This window comes from Callorhinchus milii, unplaced genomic scaffold (genome assembly GCF_018977255.1).
Source record: "Callorhinchus milii isolate IMCB2004 unplaced genomic scaffold, IMCB_Cmil_1.0 Scaffold18, whole genome shotgun sequence".
In the NCBI taxonomy this organism is placed as follows: Eukaryota; Metazoa; Chordata; class Chondrichthyes; order Chimaeriformes; family Callorhinchidae; genus Callorhinchus; species Callorhinchus milii.
Window position 1 is genome coordinate 14,587,530 of NW_024704759.1, and position 20,438 is coordinate 14,607,967.

At 41.6% G+C, this 20,438-nt stretch overlaps 1 protein-coding gene across 10 annotated transcripts in view; it reads left to right on the top strand.

Annotated features, from left to right (window-relative positions):
• The window catches only part of zmynd8 (zinc finger, MYND-type containing 8), a 46,464-nt gene that overhangs the window by 21,025 nt on the left and 5,001 nt on the right, over positions 1-20,438 (top strand). For 7 of the 10 annotated variants that reach the window (XM_007905178.2, XM_007905179.2, XM_007905176.2 and 4 more), the window contains 13 exons: positions 7,124-7,342; positions 8,004-8,117; positions 8,939-9,031; positions 10,200-10,287; positions 12,967-13,022; positions 13,988-14,065; positions 14,319-14,434; positions 15,370-15,857; positions 16,257-16,406; positions 16,976-17,128; positions 17,707-18,246; positions 18,472-18,864; positions 20,016-20,212. In XM_007905178.2, coding sequence (XP_007903369.1) covers positions 7,124-7,342; positions 8,004-8,117; positions 8,939-9,031; positions 10,200-10,287; positions 12,967-13,022; positions 13,988-14,065; positions 14,319-14,434; positions 15,370-15,857; positions 16,257-16,406; positions 16,976-17,128; positions 17,707-18,246; positions 18,472-18,864; positions 20,016-20,212 — 2,685 coding nt within the window. The remainder of the gene's footprint in view (positions 1-7,123; positions 7,343-8,003; positions 8,118-8,938; positions 9,032-10,199; positions 10,288-12,966; positions 13,023-13,987; positions 14,066-14,318; positions 14,435-15,369; positions 15,858-16,256; positions 16,407-16,975; positions 17,129-17,706; positions 18,247-18,471; positions 18,865-20,015; positions 20,213-20,438) is intronic. The other 3 variants (XM_007905182.2, XM_007905184.2, XM_007905183.2) reach the window with 3 other exon arrangements.

Below are 20,438 nucleotides of genomic sequence, written 5' to 3' on the forward strand. Positions count from 1 at the left end.
CACGATCAGTGCTTTGAATTCAGAGTTTACTGTTTTAAACTCTTATTGCTAAAAAGCTTAACCATTTATCATGCCAATCCTCTGCTTTTATTCAAATAGCCATTTTTCGAAGCTCCATGTTTCAGTTACCTACAAGTAATTGATAGCAGCTCAAGACACTGGGTCTGGGCTAACTTGCCTAATAATTTTCTATAAATGTCAATGATGCCCATGAGCTAGAGAAGTGGGGAAAGGTTTATAATCCAAATCACCACTCAGTTACTTCTGCTGGTAAGTGTGTGTAGAGGTTAGTGAGGATTGAGCTTGGCTGATATTTACTCCTTGAATAGCCTACCAATACTCACGGTTTCAGTTCCCACCTAGAGAATAGCCTGATCCTCACTGGTTTGTGGCACCTGTGGAACTGTGACCCAGCTTTTGAGCAAAGCTGGAAACCAATATGGTTTGTGTGTGTGTGTGATCTCATCACACTAAATTTACTACAATATATTGAATGATTGACAGGTGCCTTAAAATGTGGAGAGCAATTATAATTTCAATGCAGTTATCTTATTTCTTTTCCTCTCCCAGCCTTTCATTCATGGAAATTTTATTTTCAAATAATGGTGTAATGCAGCTTTTAAATTGGTTTTAAAAAAAAGTTTTACATTTCATCTTGTTCTCTGTAAATTACTAGCTCCTTTAATTTTTGTTTGAAAAAAAGATGATTTTCCTTTCGGGGAAAGTCAGAATGCTGTGCTCGCTAGTCCAGCATTTATTTTTTCAATTAGTTTTGGAACAGTGAATCCTCTTTCTCACAAGGTTGTTTGATAACCTTTTTTTAGTATTTTCTAAAGTGTACCTGTTTATCATACCATTTTGTGTTTTTTGGACACACTACGCATGCGACATGTTGGAAGGTGGTCCAAGAGTTCATTTCTAGATTGAGATTAAAAAATTCTGTCCATTTTTAGTGTGTAAAGGAATCCTATCTGCTGATGATAATAACCTAAATTCCAGGAGCTAGAACCAAAGAGTAAAGATTTATAACAAAACTCATTTGTTTAACTTCATATAAAAAAAACTAAAATTAAATTTTGTGGTTTTTTTAAAAAACTTATTTAGCAACACATTATAGTAGTTTCAACCTGTTGGATCTGGGATCATGCCCGTAAACCATACATTGAAGATTTAGCTGTTTCTGAGGGGCTGAAAGTCGCAGGCACTCTGTAGACTACATCTTTCGTCTTGCTGGGTTATTTTTTAAAAAAGAAAATCATCGTCAAATTCTTCTACACCACCTGTGGGTTGCCCTCCCCCTGAAAACAAATATTGCATCTATGACTTTCGGAGCTTTAGCTTTCTACAAACGCCTAGATACAATTGGCATCAAACTGATTAATCTGAGCAAGCTTTCATCAACACCCTGCTGGTTAGAAATTTTTAAGGAATTCTATACCAGTTGGGAATTTATTTATTCCTAACGGGTATAGTGTGTGATGGCTGCTTCATTGGTCAAGGTGTGGAAGATTTGTCTCAACACAGCTACTTGAAGTAACTTGCATGCTCTCAGTGAGAATCCTTGTCTTCGACAGCAGTTTCGGTTCTGTGCTCCGAGTTGGCTTCAGTGTTCTCTTCAGAGTCGCACCTTAGTTTTCTGGCCTACTCTTGCAAAGTGCTGCTGTTTGTGGAAGTTGAAAGAATGAGAATGAATGTTATTTACCTGTTAATTACCTGGTCTGCCTTATTTTGTGAATGTGGTTCAGCTTCTAGGTATTGAATAAAGCTCTTTCCTAAAGTTCTCTATGAATTTTCTCGCTTTCTAACCTGGCGATGCCTGGTGATACAATTCTTGGGGGTGTCCTATTCCTATTTGTGGTTTTCTGTTGTCTTCAACAGCGTGAGATTAGAGGGTGGATTAATATTGAGCCTGATATTTAATGAAGTGGGAAGCCCACCTTAGCAAATTTGCCTCATGTTGATGCGATGACAAAGTGAAGTGATCCTTCTCGTTTCCTCTTCTTTACCGCCCCCTCCCCCCACACCTTCTGGATGATTGCACAGTTGTGTATGCAAAGCATTTAAAGAATGAGGAACATTTCACCTACTTTGGTAACTCGGGGAGGGAAGAAATCGTATTATGATTTCCACTGCATAACCATTTTAAAACAATGTACTTCAGTGAAAGATTCCTTTTTCTTTATTTTACGCTGTGACCCAGATTTAAAATAAACACATTTCACCATAAAAATAAATGTTGTTGCCTTTTTAAAGGAGGCCCTGATACTTGTACAACTTTATTTGCAGCACTGTGTTTTCTTCTCATGACATTTTGACTGCTTTTCCAAATCCTTTGCAAAACTACAACAAAATTCTGGCTACAGCCACTGTATCTGAGAGTATTTGTGTATTTTGAAAGATGAAGGGATCAGAGTTGATGCTCAAGGCTTGTCTAATCACTCCAGCAAATATCCAATGCAAGCGTAACATCAGCAACATGGTTTAGAATCTATGGGAAAGGAAAAGACTTTCTCTTCTTCCAATATTGCCTCCCTCTGTTTATATACTGGTGCTTGTTCAAACGCTTCTTGATTGATACTGGGGGTAGATTTAAAAAAGCAGACTAGCTTTATTAAGTTTGTGACTTTTCCTTCGTCTCCTTTGTACTACAGTCATATAGATCACACTGGCCATCACAGCATATCTGACAGTTATACCAGCAGCAGAGGAATGCAAAGCAATATATAGATAATTAACCCAAAAGTAAGATTGTGAGGTTAGGATAATAATATTCCTTCATTTGATATAGCACCTTATCACATTTTTGAGATGTCTCAAAGTGCTTCACAGAATATACTGTAAAGTGTAATAATGACTATTTTGTTGTTGTAATGGGAAAGATGTTTCATACTGAAGGTTGGTTATGAGCAAGGTTCTGCAAGTGCTGGTATTGGGATCTTTAGTTTGAGTCATTAATGCCTGGGCCAAGTTTAGTGAAAGTTTATAGATTGTACGAACATAGAAAAAGAAAATTGTGAGGAACGTACAACTGGCTTCAGAATAATTTATTGTAGATAACTGGGCCAGGCGATGCGGTTCATTGTAGATCAGTGTAAAATTAGTGAAAGGAGCCATAAATGGGATATATGCTGGCAGCAGGCTGATTGATGAAAAGATCTAGGAGTTATTTGTGAATATCTAATAATATTTGCATTTGATACAGTGCCTATCACATTGTCAATGTCTCAAAGCACTTGACAGGATATACTGTAAAGTTTGTTTCTCAGAATTTTTCCATGAAATAGTGTAGGCACGTCATTGTTAATAAATTGGTTATTTTCAATCCACGACTGTTTGTGGGACACTGCTGTGTGCAATTGGCTGCCGCGTTTCGCCCACAGATATACAGTCAATTCACTTTACAGCATATTCTGTGAAGCGCTTTGAGAGGTCTAGAAGACGTGATAAGGCGCTATATCAAATGCAAGGATTATTATTATTATCATTGTTCACCATTTCAAAGACAAGAATCTGCACGTAGGTTTGCTTTGATGGGCTCTCAAATGGATTTGACTGATCAGTGTGCCTCTCGCTTTCTTTTTTCAGAAAGAGTGGTGTGTGCGTGTACGGAGGTGATGTACATCTTCAGGGTTGTAACTGATACGCTTATTAGTTTACCTTTATTTATTGACACTTTTCTTGCAAACTTTTTCCCCTTCTCTCTTGAAGACAGTCATTCTTGCTGGGATAGGGTTCCACTCGTGCCCTTCCCAAGAGCCCACCTAGACAGTGAGTATTGCTAGGCTATTTGATCGTGGAGAGCATTGCAGCAGAGCTTGATCCCGATAGCAACGTGTGCACCTTCTCGCTGGGAGAATTGTATCGCTTTCAGAGGCGGGAATTCTGATATTCCCCTTCATCTCATAGTCCAGATTTAAGATCAATTTGTACCAGGCTGCCATCAGCCAACAGCCACGAATCCAAACCTGATGTTCTGTCAGGCGCACTGCTACACGGGACGTGCTTTCACCCACCAGGCCATATAGGAGGAGCTCTTTTACCCCCTCGTATTAGAAATTCAGCTGATACCAAGTTAGATTATCTCCTCCACAAATGTGTCCAATTATGGCTATTGCATGTGGTTTATTAACCAAACACTCGGTATGACTAGGAGCCCAGGATTTAACCAGATCATCTTCCCTTGTAATCTAAACTTGGTAAAAGTTTGAGAGTCCTTGGTTAGTGATCCGCTAACCAGTTGTGATTGTTATTGGCGGTGATATTGCTGTGTGTTATTTGATTCGGCCCAAACTCTGAGATTGGTGGAAATCTAAGGGAATCGTTTTGATTTAAAGAGGGAATAAGGTCACCAGAGATTCAGTCAGATTTATTAATGGATGTGTGGTGCTTTAACACAAGACCATCACTGCATGTGATTTCAGTGTTGCTTGCTTTTTAATCGGATTGACAAGTAACTCGGTTGATCAAGGATAGAACCAGAGGTATCCTGGATGTTGTGAACTAAATATAATCATTGCATGGGCACCTTGAACTGTTCTTCACATCAGGTTGGCTGTTAGTGATTCCTTAACATCTTCTATTTGGTAGGGAACACTTTTGTCTTTACACATCAGCTGCACTGGGTGTCCTCATGCATCTGTCCCAAATACCTGTGCCTCTAGCAGCAAACACTGTTTCAGGCATCCATGTGTCTGAATTCAGTTCGTAATTCATTGTAAATAAAGGTCTTACTGCCCCATGTAGCTGGGATAGAGTATTTTGTCTGATGGAAGATAGTTTTCAATCTCTGACCGGTGATGGCCTATTGTAACTTTGAATTAGGCACTACTTTTGACATTTTTTTCATCTCTCTTCCACATGCAACAGTTAAATATTTTATGCTAAATTGGTTATCTGGCTTTGATTCCATCATTCAAGTTCATAAAATGTAGAACATTGGCTTTAACGCCTTAATCAGATCCGTAAATGACTACAAAAATATTTTTTAAATATACCTTTGCAATTCAACCAACCTCCTTCTCATTAAAAAGCATAGAAAAACAAATCAGCTGAAAGGATTCCCCAGCCACACACACAATTATATTTGTGTCTTTAAAAACTACCCATTAGGAATGTTTTGTGGTAGTCTTGTCATTTTATTTCATAACTGAGTATTTAATATTTATCATCAATGATCTTGAAGTTTATACCATGGATGTCCTCTCAAGACACATTTGACGCAAATTGTCCAATTATACTAAGCCTGAGATCTATTAAAGTTGAGTTGCTGTGCGCAGAGGCTTATAGCTTTTGGACTGGAGTAAATATTTAATTTAATATGGGGAGATTAGTAAGAATGAAGGAATAATTGAAGTATTCAACTGCAGACCGCCCATTCAATTTGTAGAAATTTAATTTTTTTTTAATTGTTCTAAGAATATCTAGTTTCCTTCACCTTGAACTCTTCAAATATTCTTGATCAGTTCTGCAAAACTATCTTATTCCCGGGTTGCAAACTCTTTGTGTACCTCAAAATCAGAAGACAAAAGGAGATGTTTAACACCTCTACAAGGTGTGTTTCAGTCGGCTACAGCTGGAATGATCTAAGCAAAAACATATCCCTCTGTTTTCTGTGCAAAAGCAATTTTAGTTATATTACAAAATTGCTGAAAGGGAGCGGGGTGGGAAAGAAGGAAGGACATCCATGGTACAAGTAGAATATCCCACCAAGAAACCTGCTGAATGAGGTTTTTATATATAAAAACAATTTAAAAATATTTAACTTGCGACCTCGCACAACTGGGTCTTGAAGCCAGGTCACGTGTTGAACATTTTTCTTAATCAACTGGTTCCGGGGTATTCTCAAATCTGCTGTCTTGAATTGTGCACAAAGATTTCAGAATGTCCTTTTTAGACAGTAGATTTTCTGGTGTGAGTTTTTACTCGTTACCCAATGTTGTGTAACAATGAACAGGAATTCATGTTGCACACCTGTGGGCCTCAGACAGACTGTCTCGTAGACTGTCTGCCTAGTCAGATCAGTGAACCCTACCCTAAATTTGAATGGGCTTAATTTTGCATGCGAATACACCATATTGGTCAGTTACCGTCATCAAAAAAAAGGTGAAGGAGCACCACTTTTTGCCGCACTTGTTTTAAGGATAAAGTCCCTGTGAGTGTTGCTCCTCAGGGCATTGCACTGACTGCATGGATGACTCTTGTGCAGATTTTTGCTCTCCACCTTGTGAGGAAACACCTGGTTTTGGGTTCAGTGCCTCCCTGTGGCTAAGCTACTTACCCCTGTGATGTTCTCCACCAACTCAATGCACGCTGGTGCTCAAAAGCACTGCCGTTTACAGGCTGCATGTTTGCAGGGGCTGTATTCTTCCTTACATGATTTATTTTATTACTTTCCTCACTAACTATTGCACATTGGAGGCCCGTGGGCGCTTTTAATTGAGCAAACACCAGAAAACTGTCCAAAAAAGATTTGTGGCTTTAGTCACTTAACATAAGAACAAGTTTCTTATGCACTGTAAAATATTGCTGCAGTATTTCTAAATAAATCTTAACAAATTAGAATTTTTAATAATGTTAAGTACAGTAGATGTGAGATGATGCAGTGTAATTAGAATACCGGTACTTGTTAGGTATCGAATTCACTATTCAGATGGAGGGATTTTCCTGATTGTGCACAAACTGTGCGTATTTAAGAGAAAAAAAATTGATTTTAAAATAAGTCTCTGCAAGTCTTCTGGAATCCTAAAATCAATTGGGCATTGCCTCTGTGCTTTTCTTCTACTTCTGTACAGAAGGTTACACGTCAAAATATTTTGGGGTTCTTTTCCTATCTTTCAAGACTCGTGTACTGAAGAATTAAGTGAAAGTAAGCAGCACAGTGGCCTGAATTGCAGAACCTTTTTGTGACTTGCTTCAGAAAACGAAAAGCCTGGCACTAGTCTCTTGACTATTTTGTACTGTTGTGACAACCTTGCGTTGTCGAGACGGTTTTCAATGATTACATCCCTAACCATCTGGTGGCGGGGACGAAAAGCCTAACAGAACTGGTATTTTTTTTGCACCCTAACAAATGCTGATCATCCCATTTTGAAACCAAGCCTGTTTCTCTTGCCTGCCATTTCAGTTGACACTTAGACGTGGTCCCTTTGCTTCTATGAAGCAGCCATTCACCAAAGACCTTCTTCATGTTGTACCACAGGATGGTCGAAATGACTTCTATTGCTGGGTGTGCCACCGGGAGGGCCAGGTTCTGTGCTGCGAGCTCTGTCCTCGTGTCTACCATGCAAAGTGTTTAAAACTGAACGCTGAACCGGAAGGGGACTGGTTCTGTCCAGAATGTGAGGTATGGTAACAGACGGTTACAATTATGGTGAGGGAAACGGGCATGAAAATTTAATCAAATTTTTTTTTAAAAAAGAGCGAAGAGTCAAGGGGTTTCTTTTTTGGACGATAAATTTAAAAAGGTGCATGTAGCCACTATTCCCGGGTGAGGTTCATTGATAACACAAAGTGGTATGGGTACAGGGAACTGACTCACAGTGCTAAGAACATGGTTGGCGTTCTCTAAGGATGTTGGATCAAATATATACGTGATATGTTAGCCTTTTGAGTAATGAAAGAGGATTTGAGTCCCAAGACGATTTTTTTTAAAGCTCTTAAGTTTTACAGTTTCAATTTTTTTCTCTTTATTGTATTTTATAGCATTTGGAATCGGAAGAGTTTCATTATTAAAATTTATCTGAATTTCTCAAAAGGTTAACAAGTCATTTTGGTGTAAAAGCTGGTGACTTTGGCTATGTTTGGTGTTCCAGCCATTCACAAAGTGATGGAGTTTATACATAAATAAATGTATCTTGAAGATTAATATTGGATTATCCACAAGTCTTCATGACACCCTGTTCTTATTCTACTGAGGTCATTTACAACTGATGTGAAGGTCAAAGCTGAAAAATAAAGCAAACTGACTAACTGTCTAATCCCTTTTGTTTTGTTATCTTTAACAGAAAATCACAGTCGCTGAATGTATTGAAACTCAGAGTAAAGCCATGACTATGCTCACTATAGATCAGTTGTCTTACCTGCTGAAATTTGCACTACAGAAGATGAAACAACCAGGAGTAAGTAGAAATGGCAGGACACATAACCTGTTTGTGCAGCATAGCAATACTGATTAGCTGGCTCATCACCGCTAGATGACACGGTTTAGTTGTGCATTCCCAATGTTTACCGGGGTGGGGGGTTAGAGGTGTTAATTTTCTGGAAATATGTCATGGTAACTCTTTCATTCTACAGATTTTTTTTCCTTTTTGTCTTTCATTTCTGTTCCGATCCTGAAGCTTAGTTTGTGGCTGAGGTGTTGCCCCATATTTTAGGGACAATGGTATCCATGTTGTACCCGCACAAGTCACTCTTATTTTTCGGTCCAGACTCCCACACGTATATGAAAAGCAGAAATCCCAGCTGTTCCTTTTATTTCCTCTCCCTAGCCCAAAAGACACAAAGGTAGATTATAGTGACCCCAACTTGCTTCTCTGTCTGAAATAATTTAGCACGGAACAGGAATCAAACCAGCAATCTTTTACTCTGTTCAACCTAGTTGTGCAGTGCCTTTGCACACGATTATTAGTATTTTGGAAAGATGTGGTTTAACAGGGCTTCTTCAACCTTACCTCTCTTGTACTTGTTTGCCAAGGCCCATATAATTTACTGATGCGAGTCCGTATTTCCTCTTCTCTTTATGTGAGCAAAAATTTTCAAATTGATGAAAGGTGCTATTGAAACACAGCTGCTTTCATCCAGAGTCGATGAATCAAAGAGATGACTGTCCTCTTGCTTCTGAAGGAAATGCACCTGAATGTTTCTTTCAACATCAGTTCAATATCTGCCGGCCATTTTATTTAAACAACGCCTTGAAAATGCAAATACTCCTTTTTAACAGACGGAGCCTTTCCAGAAACCAGTCTCATTAGAACAACATCCAGATTATGCAGAATACATATTTCATCCTATGGACATTTGCACACTGGAAAAGGTAAGTCTCAGATGTAAAGCTCTCCTGGTTTGTTTAGTTAAATTACAGACACTTTTCATAGATTTGGGTCTTTATCTCTCCATTCCTTGTTTTTTTAAAATGAACACTTTACATTTTATTTCTAACTTCCTTTTTCTTTCGCTCTTCATTACTGTATGATATAAATTATTGTTCTTGCCGGTGCCATCCTGTGGAATGACTCGGTTACTACAATAATCAGTGCAAAAATATACCATCCAGTGATCATAACAACGTGTTTCTGAAAACTTGAGCAGTACCAGCAACAATATATATATATACATACAATGTATGTATACAAACAATACTATAAACAATACAAACAAACAAACTTTTGTTTGCTTTCGATCTCCTCTCCTGGAGGTTTTGGCTTGTACTGTGTTAAAATATTATGGATAACCTCTCTCTTTGTCGCTTGCCAAAACTGCCATTCTGAGCAATGAGAAACTGCAGGGGTTTTTTTTCCAAAAGGGAAGCGAAGGATCACACCAGGGTTCAACCTGCCCTCAACATGCATCCTTTCTAGCGGACACCACTCCATAGCCTTGGCAATTCAAAATGCTTCCTTGTTTATTTTCCTTCCCTCCTTAGCCTAAGAATGACGAGATAGGATAAATATTGTCCTGGCTGAGATAAGCTAATTCAGTAACTGACCAGGAGGACCTGGGATCTCACTGGTCTGTGTTTCTGGATGCTAATACTGAACCTTTTTTTCATTACCGGCCTATTTAGGAGAGTTGAATTCTTGGAGAGTTGTGATTTTTAGAAGTTTTACATTTTTAAACCTTACTCATTTCAAATCTTACCCTGGGATTGCTGCAAGATCATTGATCCTCTAAAATAGGAACCATTGGTTACATCCTACTGTATACATCACATGTCAATATAGACGCTGAACCATTTCACTATCTGTCCCCAGAATTAATACATATTGATTGGTGTGCTGGGTAACAATAATTCTCCTAACCCATCAATAATTTCATTGGAATGTGACCATTATTAATCAGTTGGCCTATAAAACTGACTCATGAAGTCCAATCCCATGAGCAGATTGTACTGTAGTGACGGCAGGGTCATTGTGGTGGGTTGATGTACTTGTTGTGATACTCAATGGTGTGTTTACACCTACTGTGTGGCTCTGTTTTCCCAGAATGTCAAGAAGAAAATGTATGGTTGCACTGAGGCTTTCCTGGCTGATGTCAAGTGGATATTACATAACTGCATCATATATAATGGAGGTAAGTGTCTGCTATTGGGATGTATGCTTCACTTATTCTAACATGTTGAGGATTTCATATCATCTCTTTGTGATGAAGGATGCCTCATATACGTGCCATTGTTAAAGAAATCAAGTTCTTAAAATAATTAATGTTAAACATTGCCACATTTTCCTTTCGTAATTAATTAATTAATTCATGGCTGCGCACTCAACCTCACTAAGCCGGTCAGGAACCTGGGTGTCTTGTTTGACCCTGAACTGTCCTTTCTCCCCCACATCCGAGCCATGACTGGCACTGCCTACCACCACCTCCGCAACATTGCCAGACTCCGCCACTGCCTCACCCCTCAGGCTGCCAAAACCCTCACCCACGCATTCGTCACATCAAGGCTTGATTTACGGGAACTCTTTCCTCATCGGCCTTCCTGGAAAGAGTTGTCGCCTCCCAACTGCGCTCTTTCCTTTCCACCCATTCTCTTTTCGAACCCCTTCAGTCAGGTTTCCGTGCTGCCCATAGCATAGAAACTGCCCTGGTCAAGGTCACCAATGATATCCTGACCATCTGTGACCAGGGCTCCCTCTGCCTCCTCGTCCTCCTCGACCTATCGGCAGCATTCGATACGGTCGACCACGCTATCCTACTCCACCGCTTGTCCTCCCACCTCAACCTTCAAGGCACTGTCCTTGAGTGGTTTAGGTCGTACCTTTCTCACCGTCTTCACTTTGTCTCGACGAATGGCTTCTCCTCCACCCCCCGTACTGTCTCATGTGGAGTCCCTCAGGGCTCTGTCCTTGGTCCCCTCCTCTTCACCCTCTATATGCTCCCCCTCGGTGACATCATCCGCAAACATGGGGTTAACTTCCACATGTATGCGGATGACACCCAACTCTACCTTTCCTCCTCTACTCTCAACTCCACGACCACCGATGTCCTGACAGCCTGCCTGTCCGACATCGAGTCCTGGACGAGAGACAACTTTCTTCAGCTCAACGTGCGAAAAACCGAGGCCCTCCTGATTGGCTCACGTCAGCGCCTCCGCACCTCAGGTACCGACACCATTAGCATCCAAGGCTACACTCTCCACCTCTCAAAGCCAGTCAGGAACCTCGGCGTTTTGTTCAACCCTGAGCTGTCCTTTCTCCCTCACATCCGCACCACAACTGGCACCGCCTTCCATCACCTCCGGAACATCGCCAGACTACGCCATTACCTCACCCCTCACGCTGCTGAAACCCTGGTTCACGCCTTTGTCACCTCAAGGCTGGACTATGGGAACTCTCTCCTCGCCGGCCTTCCCGCCACCTCCCTCCACAAGCTGCAGGTCATTCAGAACTCTGCAGCTCGTGTACTGTCCCGCACCAGGCTTCGGGACCACATCACTCCCACCCTCGCTCGCCTCCACCAGCTCCCCATCCCCCAGAGGATTGATTTCAAGATCCTCATCCTCACCTACAAGGCCATTCACGGCCTTGCTCCCTCCTACCTCTCCAACCTACTATCCCCCTACCTACCTGCCCGTACCCTCCGTTCCTCCGGCTCCGGTCTGCTCCACGTCCCCCGCCCCAATCGCCCTACCATTGGTGGTCGGGCCTTCAGCCTCTCAGCCCCGAGGCTCTGGAACTCTATCCCCCAGTGCCTTCGCCTTGCTTCCTCCCTTTCCTCCTTCAAGGCCGGTCTCAAAACCTTTCTCTTTGACCGAGCCTTCAGCTCCCCTCTCGACTCTCTTCCCCCTTCTCGCTCCCTCCCATCCCTCCCCTCACCCTGACCATTTCCCCCCTCCTCGCTCCCTCCCCTCCCCTCACCCTGACCATTTCCCCCCTGCTCGGGTCATGACCCAACTGTGCAGCGCCTTGGGACGTCCTCCTGACGTGAAAGGCGCTTTATAAATGGAATCTTGTTGTTGTTGTTGTTCCCAACTCTTCCCTTCACAAGCTGCCGATCATCCAAAACTCTGCAGCTCGTGTACTCTCACGCACCATGCTCCATGACCCCATCACTCCCACTCTCGCCCGACTCCACTGGCTCCCCATCCCCCAGAGGATCGAGTTCAAAATCTCGGCCTTGCCCCCTCCTACCTCTCTGACCTGCTGACTTCCTACCAACCTGCCCACTCCCTCCGTTCATCAGGCTCCGGCCTGCTCCATGTCTCCCTTCCGAGCATCGGTGGCCGGGCTTTCAGCCTCTCTGCCCCTACACTCTGGAACTCCATCCCACGGTCCCTTAGCCTCGCTTTGTCCCTTGCATCCTTCAAGGCCGGTCTCAAGACCCTTCTCTTCGACCGTGCCTTTGGTCTCCCTCCCACCTCTCTGCCTTCCCTCACCTCTACACCATCCCTCCCCCATACTCGGGCCCCGACATCTGACTGTTCATCGCTTTGGGACGTCCTCCCGACATGAAAGGCGCTCTATACATGTAATTTTGTTGTTTTGTTATGTTTGAAAAGCATAGTGAGGTAAAATAACTCATGCATAATATAAATTCTCATGCATAAATTACCTGCGTTTCAGACTGAGTGCTGTATAAACTTTTTTGTAGTTTCTTGAAAGAAATGTCAGGTAATGATAGGGAGATAAATAAACATGGAGGAATTTTTTATAACACTCTGTCATATTCTTAGCACATACACTGCAATGCATACCTTATTATTGAACTAAAATGAGCTGCATTTAAAGTAAGTAATTTTTTGTATTGTTTCAGCGAATCACAAATTAACAGCAACAGCAAAGGTGATCATTAAAATCTGCGAGCATGAAGTAAGTATGTAATGGACAGTCGTGTGGTGTTTTGGAACCACTGTACTTTGTGTTACATTGAGACGACTTTTTTTTATTCCCCTTGCCCCTCTTAATTGCTCCCTCTTCTCACTGTCTATCACTGGTTATCACTAGCTGGAGAACGGTCCTTCAAACACTAGTGTCTCTCAAGAGGATCTTCCTTCATGCATGAGCCTAGATCCTATGTGTCGGCAGCTATTTGAATGTGGGCATCACAGCCAAGCCTAGTCCTGTCCTCACTCGACAAGTAAACATGTGTCCAGGGGTCACTGGATGGTGATCAAAAGCAGGAATCTTCACTTGTTTTGACCTCCCCACAATCTGTTAGCTGTGAATCCTACAACTACTGAAAATCAAATCTGGATCCTTGTTTTTAGTGGTTCAGTTTTGCACTAAATGGTGCCTTTACCAACTAAACCACTCTGAGACTTGCATGGGGAGGAGTATTGCTCTGCATCAAACCTGGGTTAGACCAACTGTGGGAGTGCTTTGCGGGGCAGGCTCGAGGGGCCGAATGGCCTACTCCTCCTATTTCTTATGAATGTACAAGCAATTATCCAATATGTACGTTGTACTCTACCTTCCCAATGGGAATATTGGAAAACTGTTCCTCACCCAAATATTGTCGTTGTTTGCCTCGATGAATCCTTTTTGTTTTTATTGAATTTATTTTTGGAGGAAATAATCTTCTTAAAAGAACTTCAGTGGAACACATTGGTAACTAAAATAATTTTGGACCACATGAACTTAATGTGTATGAATATTTGAAAATTATTGATAATTTACCACATGTTAAAGTTGAAAGAAATGCTTGTAACAGTGAGCTATGAAGATTTTTTATATTAAATTGAGGATGTAAAATATTCAGGAGGCTGATGTTAATTACTGAAGTAAATTTTTAAAAATTGTCTTCCCATTTGGGTTCTTTTTTTAAAAAAAAACAGATGAATGAGATTGAGGTTTGTCCGGAATGCTATTTAGCATCTTGCCAGAAGAGAGACAACTGGTTCTGTGAACCCTGTGTAAGTGGAAATCCTGTAACTAACTAATTAATCTAAAATAACAAGCTGTGAATACTCTCTATAGTGGTAGAGCACTCCCTGTGCATGTCACATTAACACTCATAGCTTAATCCTCTGTCTTGTAAAGTCTTTAAGAAACTTTAGCTCTGAACAAGTACTCTTTCCTTCTCTTATTCATTTTCTCTTCTTCAGCTGCTTCTCTGTTGTTCTGTACTCGTCCTGTAAGCATCACACTTTTTTTTTCTTTATACAGAGTAATCCACACTTGCTTGTCTGGGCTAAACTTAAAGGCTTTCCATTCTGGCCTGCAAAAGCACTGAGAGACAAGGATGGGCAGGTTGATGCCCGGTTTTTTGGACAGCATGACAGGTGAGAGATGACCTGTCTTTTATATTGTCCAGATATTGATGTTCAGAAAGCCATTTCTCAGAACGTTTAGCATTTGGATTCTGGGCAATTATCAAAAAGATACTGAGCATAAAAAACAGGAATTCTCAGCTAAATAATTTTGTTTTCTTATAATAATAATAATCCTTGCATTTGATATAGCGCTTTTCACGTCGGGAGGACGTCCCAAAGCGCTTCACAGAACATACTGTAAAGTGAATTGACTGTATATTTGTGGGCGAACGCGGCAGCCAATTGCGCACAGCAATGTCCCACAAACAGTCGTGGATTGAAAATGACCAATTTATTATTGTTTTGGGTTTTGGAGGGATTATTATTAGGCTCTGTGTGGAGTAAGGAAACTTGCCCAAGGTTTCGCTCTGCCGGGAATTGAACCCAGGTGTCTCACTTGCAAAGCGAGTGCTCTAACCACTGAGCTACAGGACTCCACGACTGAGCTACAGGACTCCACATTATGTTTAATGGCGTTGTATTACCAGTTTTTTTTAAATTTTGATGATTTGGGGCTTGGATGCTGGAGACCTGATGAAGCATAGGGTATCAGTTTAAACAACACTTGAAGGATGGTGTTTTTTTGAGTCCCATCCTATGGACGACATTTCCTACTTGCCTGTGACTTCCTAGGGCACTCTTAACATATCCTGTGCTTGAGAGGTAAGGGCACAACTGGCTTATGGACAGGGACATTGAGAAGCTCCCTCACATGCCTCCGAGCTACCAAACTGAGTATAAATTAGCAGAAGCCTTCAATTCAGCAGAATCCTAGTGTGCCTGTGTTTTTTTCTGAAATAATTTGTTGTACTGGGGAAATAAGAATTGAAAACATCAATATAAACCAACCAGGATATTTTGGTTTATCATTTAATAAAATCATATTTTTTTCCTCCGTGACACAGGGCCTGGGTTCCAATGAATAACTGCTACCTCATGTCTAAGGAAATCCCGTTTTCTGTGAAAAAGACAAAAAGCATCTTTAACAGTGCCATGCAGGAGATGGAGGTTTACGTGGAGAATATCCGCAAAAAGTTTGGAGTGTTCAATTATGCACCTTTCAGGACACCGTACACTCCCAACAACCAATACCAGATGTTGAACGACCCTCAGAACCCAGCAGCAGGGACTGCGAAACCTGATAAATATGAAAAGATTAAATTAAACTTTGACATGACCGCATCGCCGAAGATTGTGCTCAGCAAGCCTTTGCTCATCAGCGGCCCCAGCCGGAGGATCTCCCTGGACATGCCCCGCTCACCGATGAGCACAAACTCTTCTGTTCACACTGGGTCTGATGTGGAAGCCGAAACCGCAGACAAGGGCATGAAAGCGACCTCCAGTCACTTCAGCGCAAGCGAGGAGTCTATGGATTTCATTGATCGGAACGCAGGTGTGTACTGCGTTTCCTCTGTGAAATCACGTGGTGAAAAAGAATGAATTCACGAGGCAATGGGAAGCTGCTGAGGATGGATACTCCTGAGAGTTGATGCCTTTAAAATATCTAGGAAAGGGGTCATGACCCTCCAGGGCATATCCCAAACTATATATTATATCTCAGCGTATTATTTTCTATAATATTATTTAATTTGCTTTTGAACAAATTTTTAAATCCAGGCATTATTTACTGAGTATAATGGATGTATCGTAGTCCACACATAAATATGTTTGATTTAGCTCTTAAACATTTTAAACAACTCTTCACCCAGTTATGGCACGAATGGGATTTATTCTTTTAAAAACCTAGGAGCTATAAGCCAGTTACATGTGGATTGATTTCTTTTTCTTTCAGCTTCTCCCGGATCTGTGAAGACTAGTCATGGTGGTAGTATTTCAGGCAGTCCCAAACCCTTCTCCCCTCAGTCATCCACTCCCATCGCTATCAAAACAGAGAGGACTTTGAAAACCCCTCCAACAGGCAGCATTCTGAACCTCAACCTGGGTTAGTGTGACCAGAAACTGCTCCACCAATTCAGTACTTGGGAAGGAGGGAGGGACACTGTTGAAGAGTGAGTGTGTGTGGGTAAAATATCTATACACGCACAAATATTTGTGCAATTATCAATATTGCGTGAAAGAGAGCAAGCCTTCAAGGAAGGAGAACGGGAGGGGCAATATTTGTGTGTACTTCTAAAGTTACATTCGGAAACCTGATTTAACACACCAGACAGACAGCCTTCACTTTTGTTTAAACATCTTCAAATTGCCCTTCCTTCAAACTACTGCCATACCTGGAAAAGACAAAGAGAAGAGTCATTTATTTTTGTACTCATCAGTCCAAGAGTCCTGGCTGCATTTTGAGGTCAGATTGCAAACTTAACTCATGCTCAAAATATACTGCACTACTCCAAGATGTAGTATATTGGTGCAGCAGCAAACTTCCCCATTGTACTCAGGTGCTAAACTGGCGCTTGGGTTCAAGTGTTTCAGAAATCGGTGACATTTTGCATCAAGTTAAAGCTATAGAATTTTATTTGACCTTCTGCTTAGAAACTTTCTTTCATGTAACAGATCGCAGCAAAGCAGAGATGGATTTGAAAGAGCTGAGTGAATCCGTGCAGCAGTCAACTCCTGTGGTCATCACTTCAACAAAAAAGCATCAGATTCGGAGCAGCTTCCTGCTTAACCTGGACAAGACAATAGAGAGCTGTAAAGCACAGCTTGGTAGGAATATAGTTTTGTTTTTAGTAACATAATTTAGACCAGGAAAGTCTTGATAAACCTGGTCTATATATGCTTAACAAAAATTGTCACAACTGTCTTTGCGGACACACTTGAAATTTAAAATGCCTTTTAATAATTATATAATCCTAATAACTTTTGATTTGATATAACGCCTTATCGCGACTTCCAATCAGCCCCATTTCTTTTTGGCTAGGAAGGTGTAATAATCTAACCCATACACTTCTAATCTTTGATGTTGGTCTAAGATTGGTATTTGGATGGGTGTTGATGAGGAGCAGTAATGGCCATCAGTAACTTCTTTGCCAGGATAGAGCACTTTATTAATGCAGTGGTCTGACTTGTGCCTTGAACAAGAACTGATGAAATGCATCTGTTGAGGAAAGCTGAATCGCATTAAGTTACTAAACCCTCAACTTTTGTTTTAAAACTCTGCATATGGATTTCTGTATTATTAGTGCTGACCAGTCTATGAAACCTCCAAATACTTGATTGAAAATATTATTGCTGAATGCTAATCAACTTCAGTAACGTCTGAAAAAGCATGTTTTTATCCCAAGGAATAAATGAAATTTCTGAGGACGTGGATGCAGGAGTTGATGAACACAGCGATTCGGAAGAATCTGAAAAATCGGACACTAGCGATAGCGATTACAGCGATGATGGACAGAAACTGAATAATGGTCAAGAGGAGGGAGAGGAGAAAGAAAGCTCCAGGAGTGAAAAAGATTCATCCTTTGTGAAAAAGAAGCCAAAACAGGTCATGGGTCAGAGTGAAGTGAAGCAAGAGGGTAGCCCATCTTCTGCTGTGGGTAAAAATGAGATAGTTGGAAAGGAAAAGGCAAATGGAGACTCAGAGAAAGAACTCACTGAGAAAATGCAGGGCCCGAAGGAGAAAATGGGAAGTAAAGATGAGACTGATTCTCCAACAGTGCGCCTGGGGTTGGACTCTGATTCTGACTCTGAGAATGAACTGGTTATAGATCTGGGAGATGATAGCAAAGAGACTGTGCGTGAGGGCAAGAAAGGGGAGAAGAGCAAAAAGGAGCCCACCCCAACACCAATGGTGAAAGAAGCACCATCGACACCAAATCCAGAAAGTATGTTGTGTAAAACTTTGTTTTAAAGTTTTGGTTCAAACTGTATATTTTTGTCAAATTGGGTGGGCAAGTGAGTCCTCAGTGATTACTGTTGATTTTGCTTCTTGACTGATTGGATTGTGTCATTGGGATACTGTATATTGTAAAAAGGTTTTTTTTGTCTCAATTAAGTTTTAATTTAATCCGAAAAGTTTCAAGAATTTCTATTTTGAATTATCTCTGCAGGTAAAGCCTCGCCCACTTCCGCTGCTGCGTCCAGTCAACCAAAAGTCGAGGCCACCTCACTCCCCAGCCTCCAAAGTCAGGTCCCTTCAACCAGCGTCACAACCACAGCCAGTGCCGTCCCCACATCTACGGTGCCAGCCGTTACTGCCAGCAACAGCCCGGTGAAGAAACAGCGGCCGTTACTGCCGAAGGAAACTGTGCCGGCTGTTCAGCGGGCGGTGGTGTGGAATCCCTCCAGCAAATTCCAGACATCCTCACAAAAGTGGCACATGCAGAAGGTTCAGAGACAGCAGCAGCAACAACAACAAGCAACACCACCACAGCAGCAACAACAACCACAACAACAGTCCCCAAACACAGGAACCCGCTACCAGACAAGACTGGCTGTGAAAGGTAGGGAATAGTTTATATTTTTGTGACTTTTATGTGTAAAAGATATACATACCTATATGGTTAAAATAGGTTTGCACATTCCCTTGCTCTCTGGTTCATCACAGACATTAATCTCTATGGTAAAACCTCACTGAGGTCTTGTCAATTCTAGGTGGAAAATTGGATCAAAAGTAGGAAACTGAAGGAACTGTCGATTGGAAACTTTTCGAGATGCAATAGGGGATAGTTAGCCCCGTAGTGGCCTTAGTGGTCCTCCTTCTTACAATGATGACAATAATCAAGCAAACTAGCCCAGGTTTAAAAAATGGGAAGCCACGGGAAACAACCAGTCTTTCTTTGTTAGCAAAAGCACACTTTTATTCTCGTTGAAATTCAGTATTGGGAAAGAGCAGTTTGGATCTCTGGTCACATCAGTGAAATCTCTTCCATCCTGAAGTGTCATCTTGTTTAGTGTTGGGGGGAATTGGCGTGCGAGGTCACCTCCTGCCAAGCTCGTGTCCTCTTTAGCACAGATCCTAAAAGGACCTTGTGTGTCTCGGCGAGTGCCTGTGCAATGCCTGGCCGCATGCTGTTTGTGAAGAGGACGTTTTTCTTCTTGCACGTTGTGCCGTTGTGGGTCCAGTCTCTAGCTACAGCATGTACAGTGGTGGGAATGTGCCGATTAATAGCTACTTGCTCGTTGCAATGTGTAAGTTTGCATTTCATTGAAGTTTCAATGTCCTTGTCTTTATTTTAAAAGATCAATTTTAAAAACTGTCTCTCCACTTGTTCTCTTCTTCCCTCCTCTGCCCCCCTCCCTCCCGCACCCCCTCACCACCCACCCACATATTATATATTTCGTGGTAAATACTTGAGGTCACTTGAGGTATCCGCGATGTGTGGCTGAGACATAATCAAAGGATTGACTTACTTCTCCTCTTCAGGCTGGGTCTGTCCGGAAGGACTATGAAGAAATTAGCCACACATTATCAGTGTTGCAGTTGTGCACATTACATTCTCCACATTAACTCAATGTGCCTTTGGTTACGCGATGAGAGTTCATCGTCCCATGGAAGTAGCAATATTTGTTCTTGTATGATTTACGCAGTGTGTGTGATTTAGAGCGAATGCAAAGGTCACAGCACAAATCGCTCGTTCTTTACTAATTGCAGCTGTGCAGCAGAAAGAGGCCACGCTGGCCACCTCAACGTCTTCCATTACTCTGGTTACCAGCAGTTCATCAGCATCTACAGCAGGGAACAGCTCAGCCATGGTCAGTGCCTCTTCCAGTTCGACCTACAGCACTGATCTCCCCATAGCTACTCCATCTGCGGATGTTGCTGCTGACCTGACTAAGTATACCAATAAGGTATGTACTATTATTCCACCATTACTGGCTCGGTCTGTTACAGCTATTGTACTTATGCTTATACAATTGATAGACTTCTTTGTGTAAACTTAAAGCTATAGATTCCCCCCTACCCTTTCCTAAAATAATCACAGAAAATATTACTCATTGAAATATTGACTATATCAAATCTGAAACCCTTAAGCATGTTAGTGTAAAGATAATCCATAACATTTGTTTATTTGTG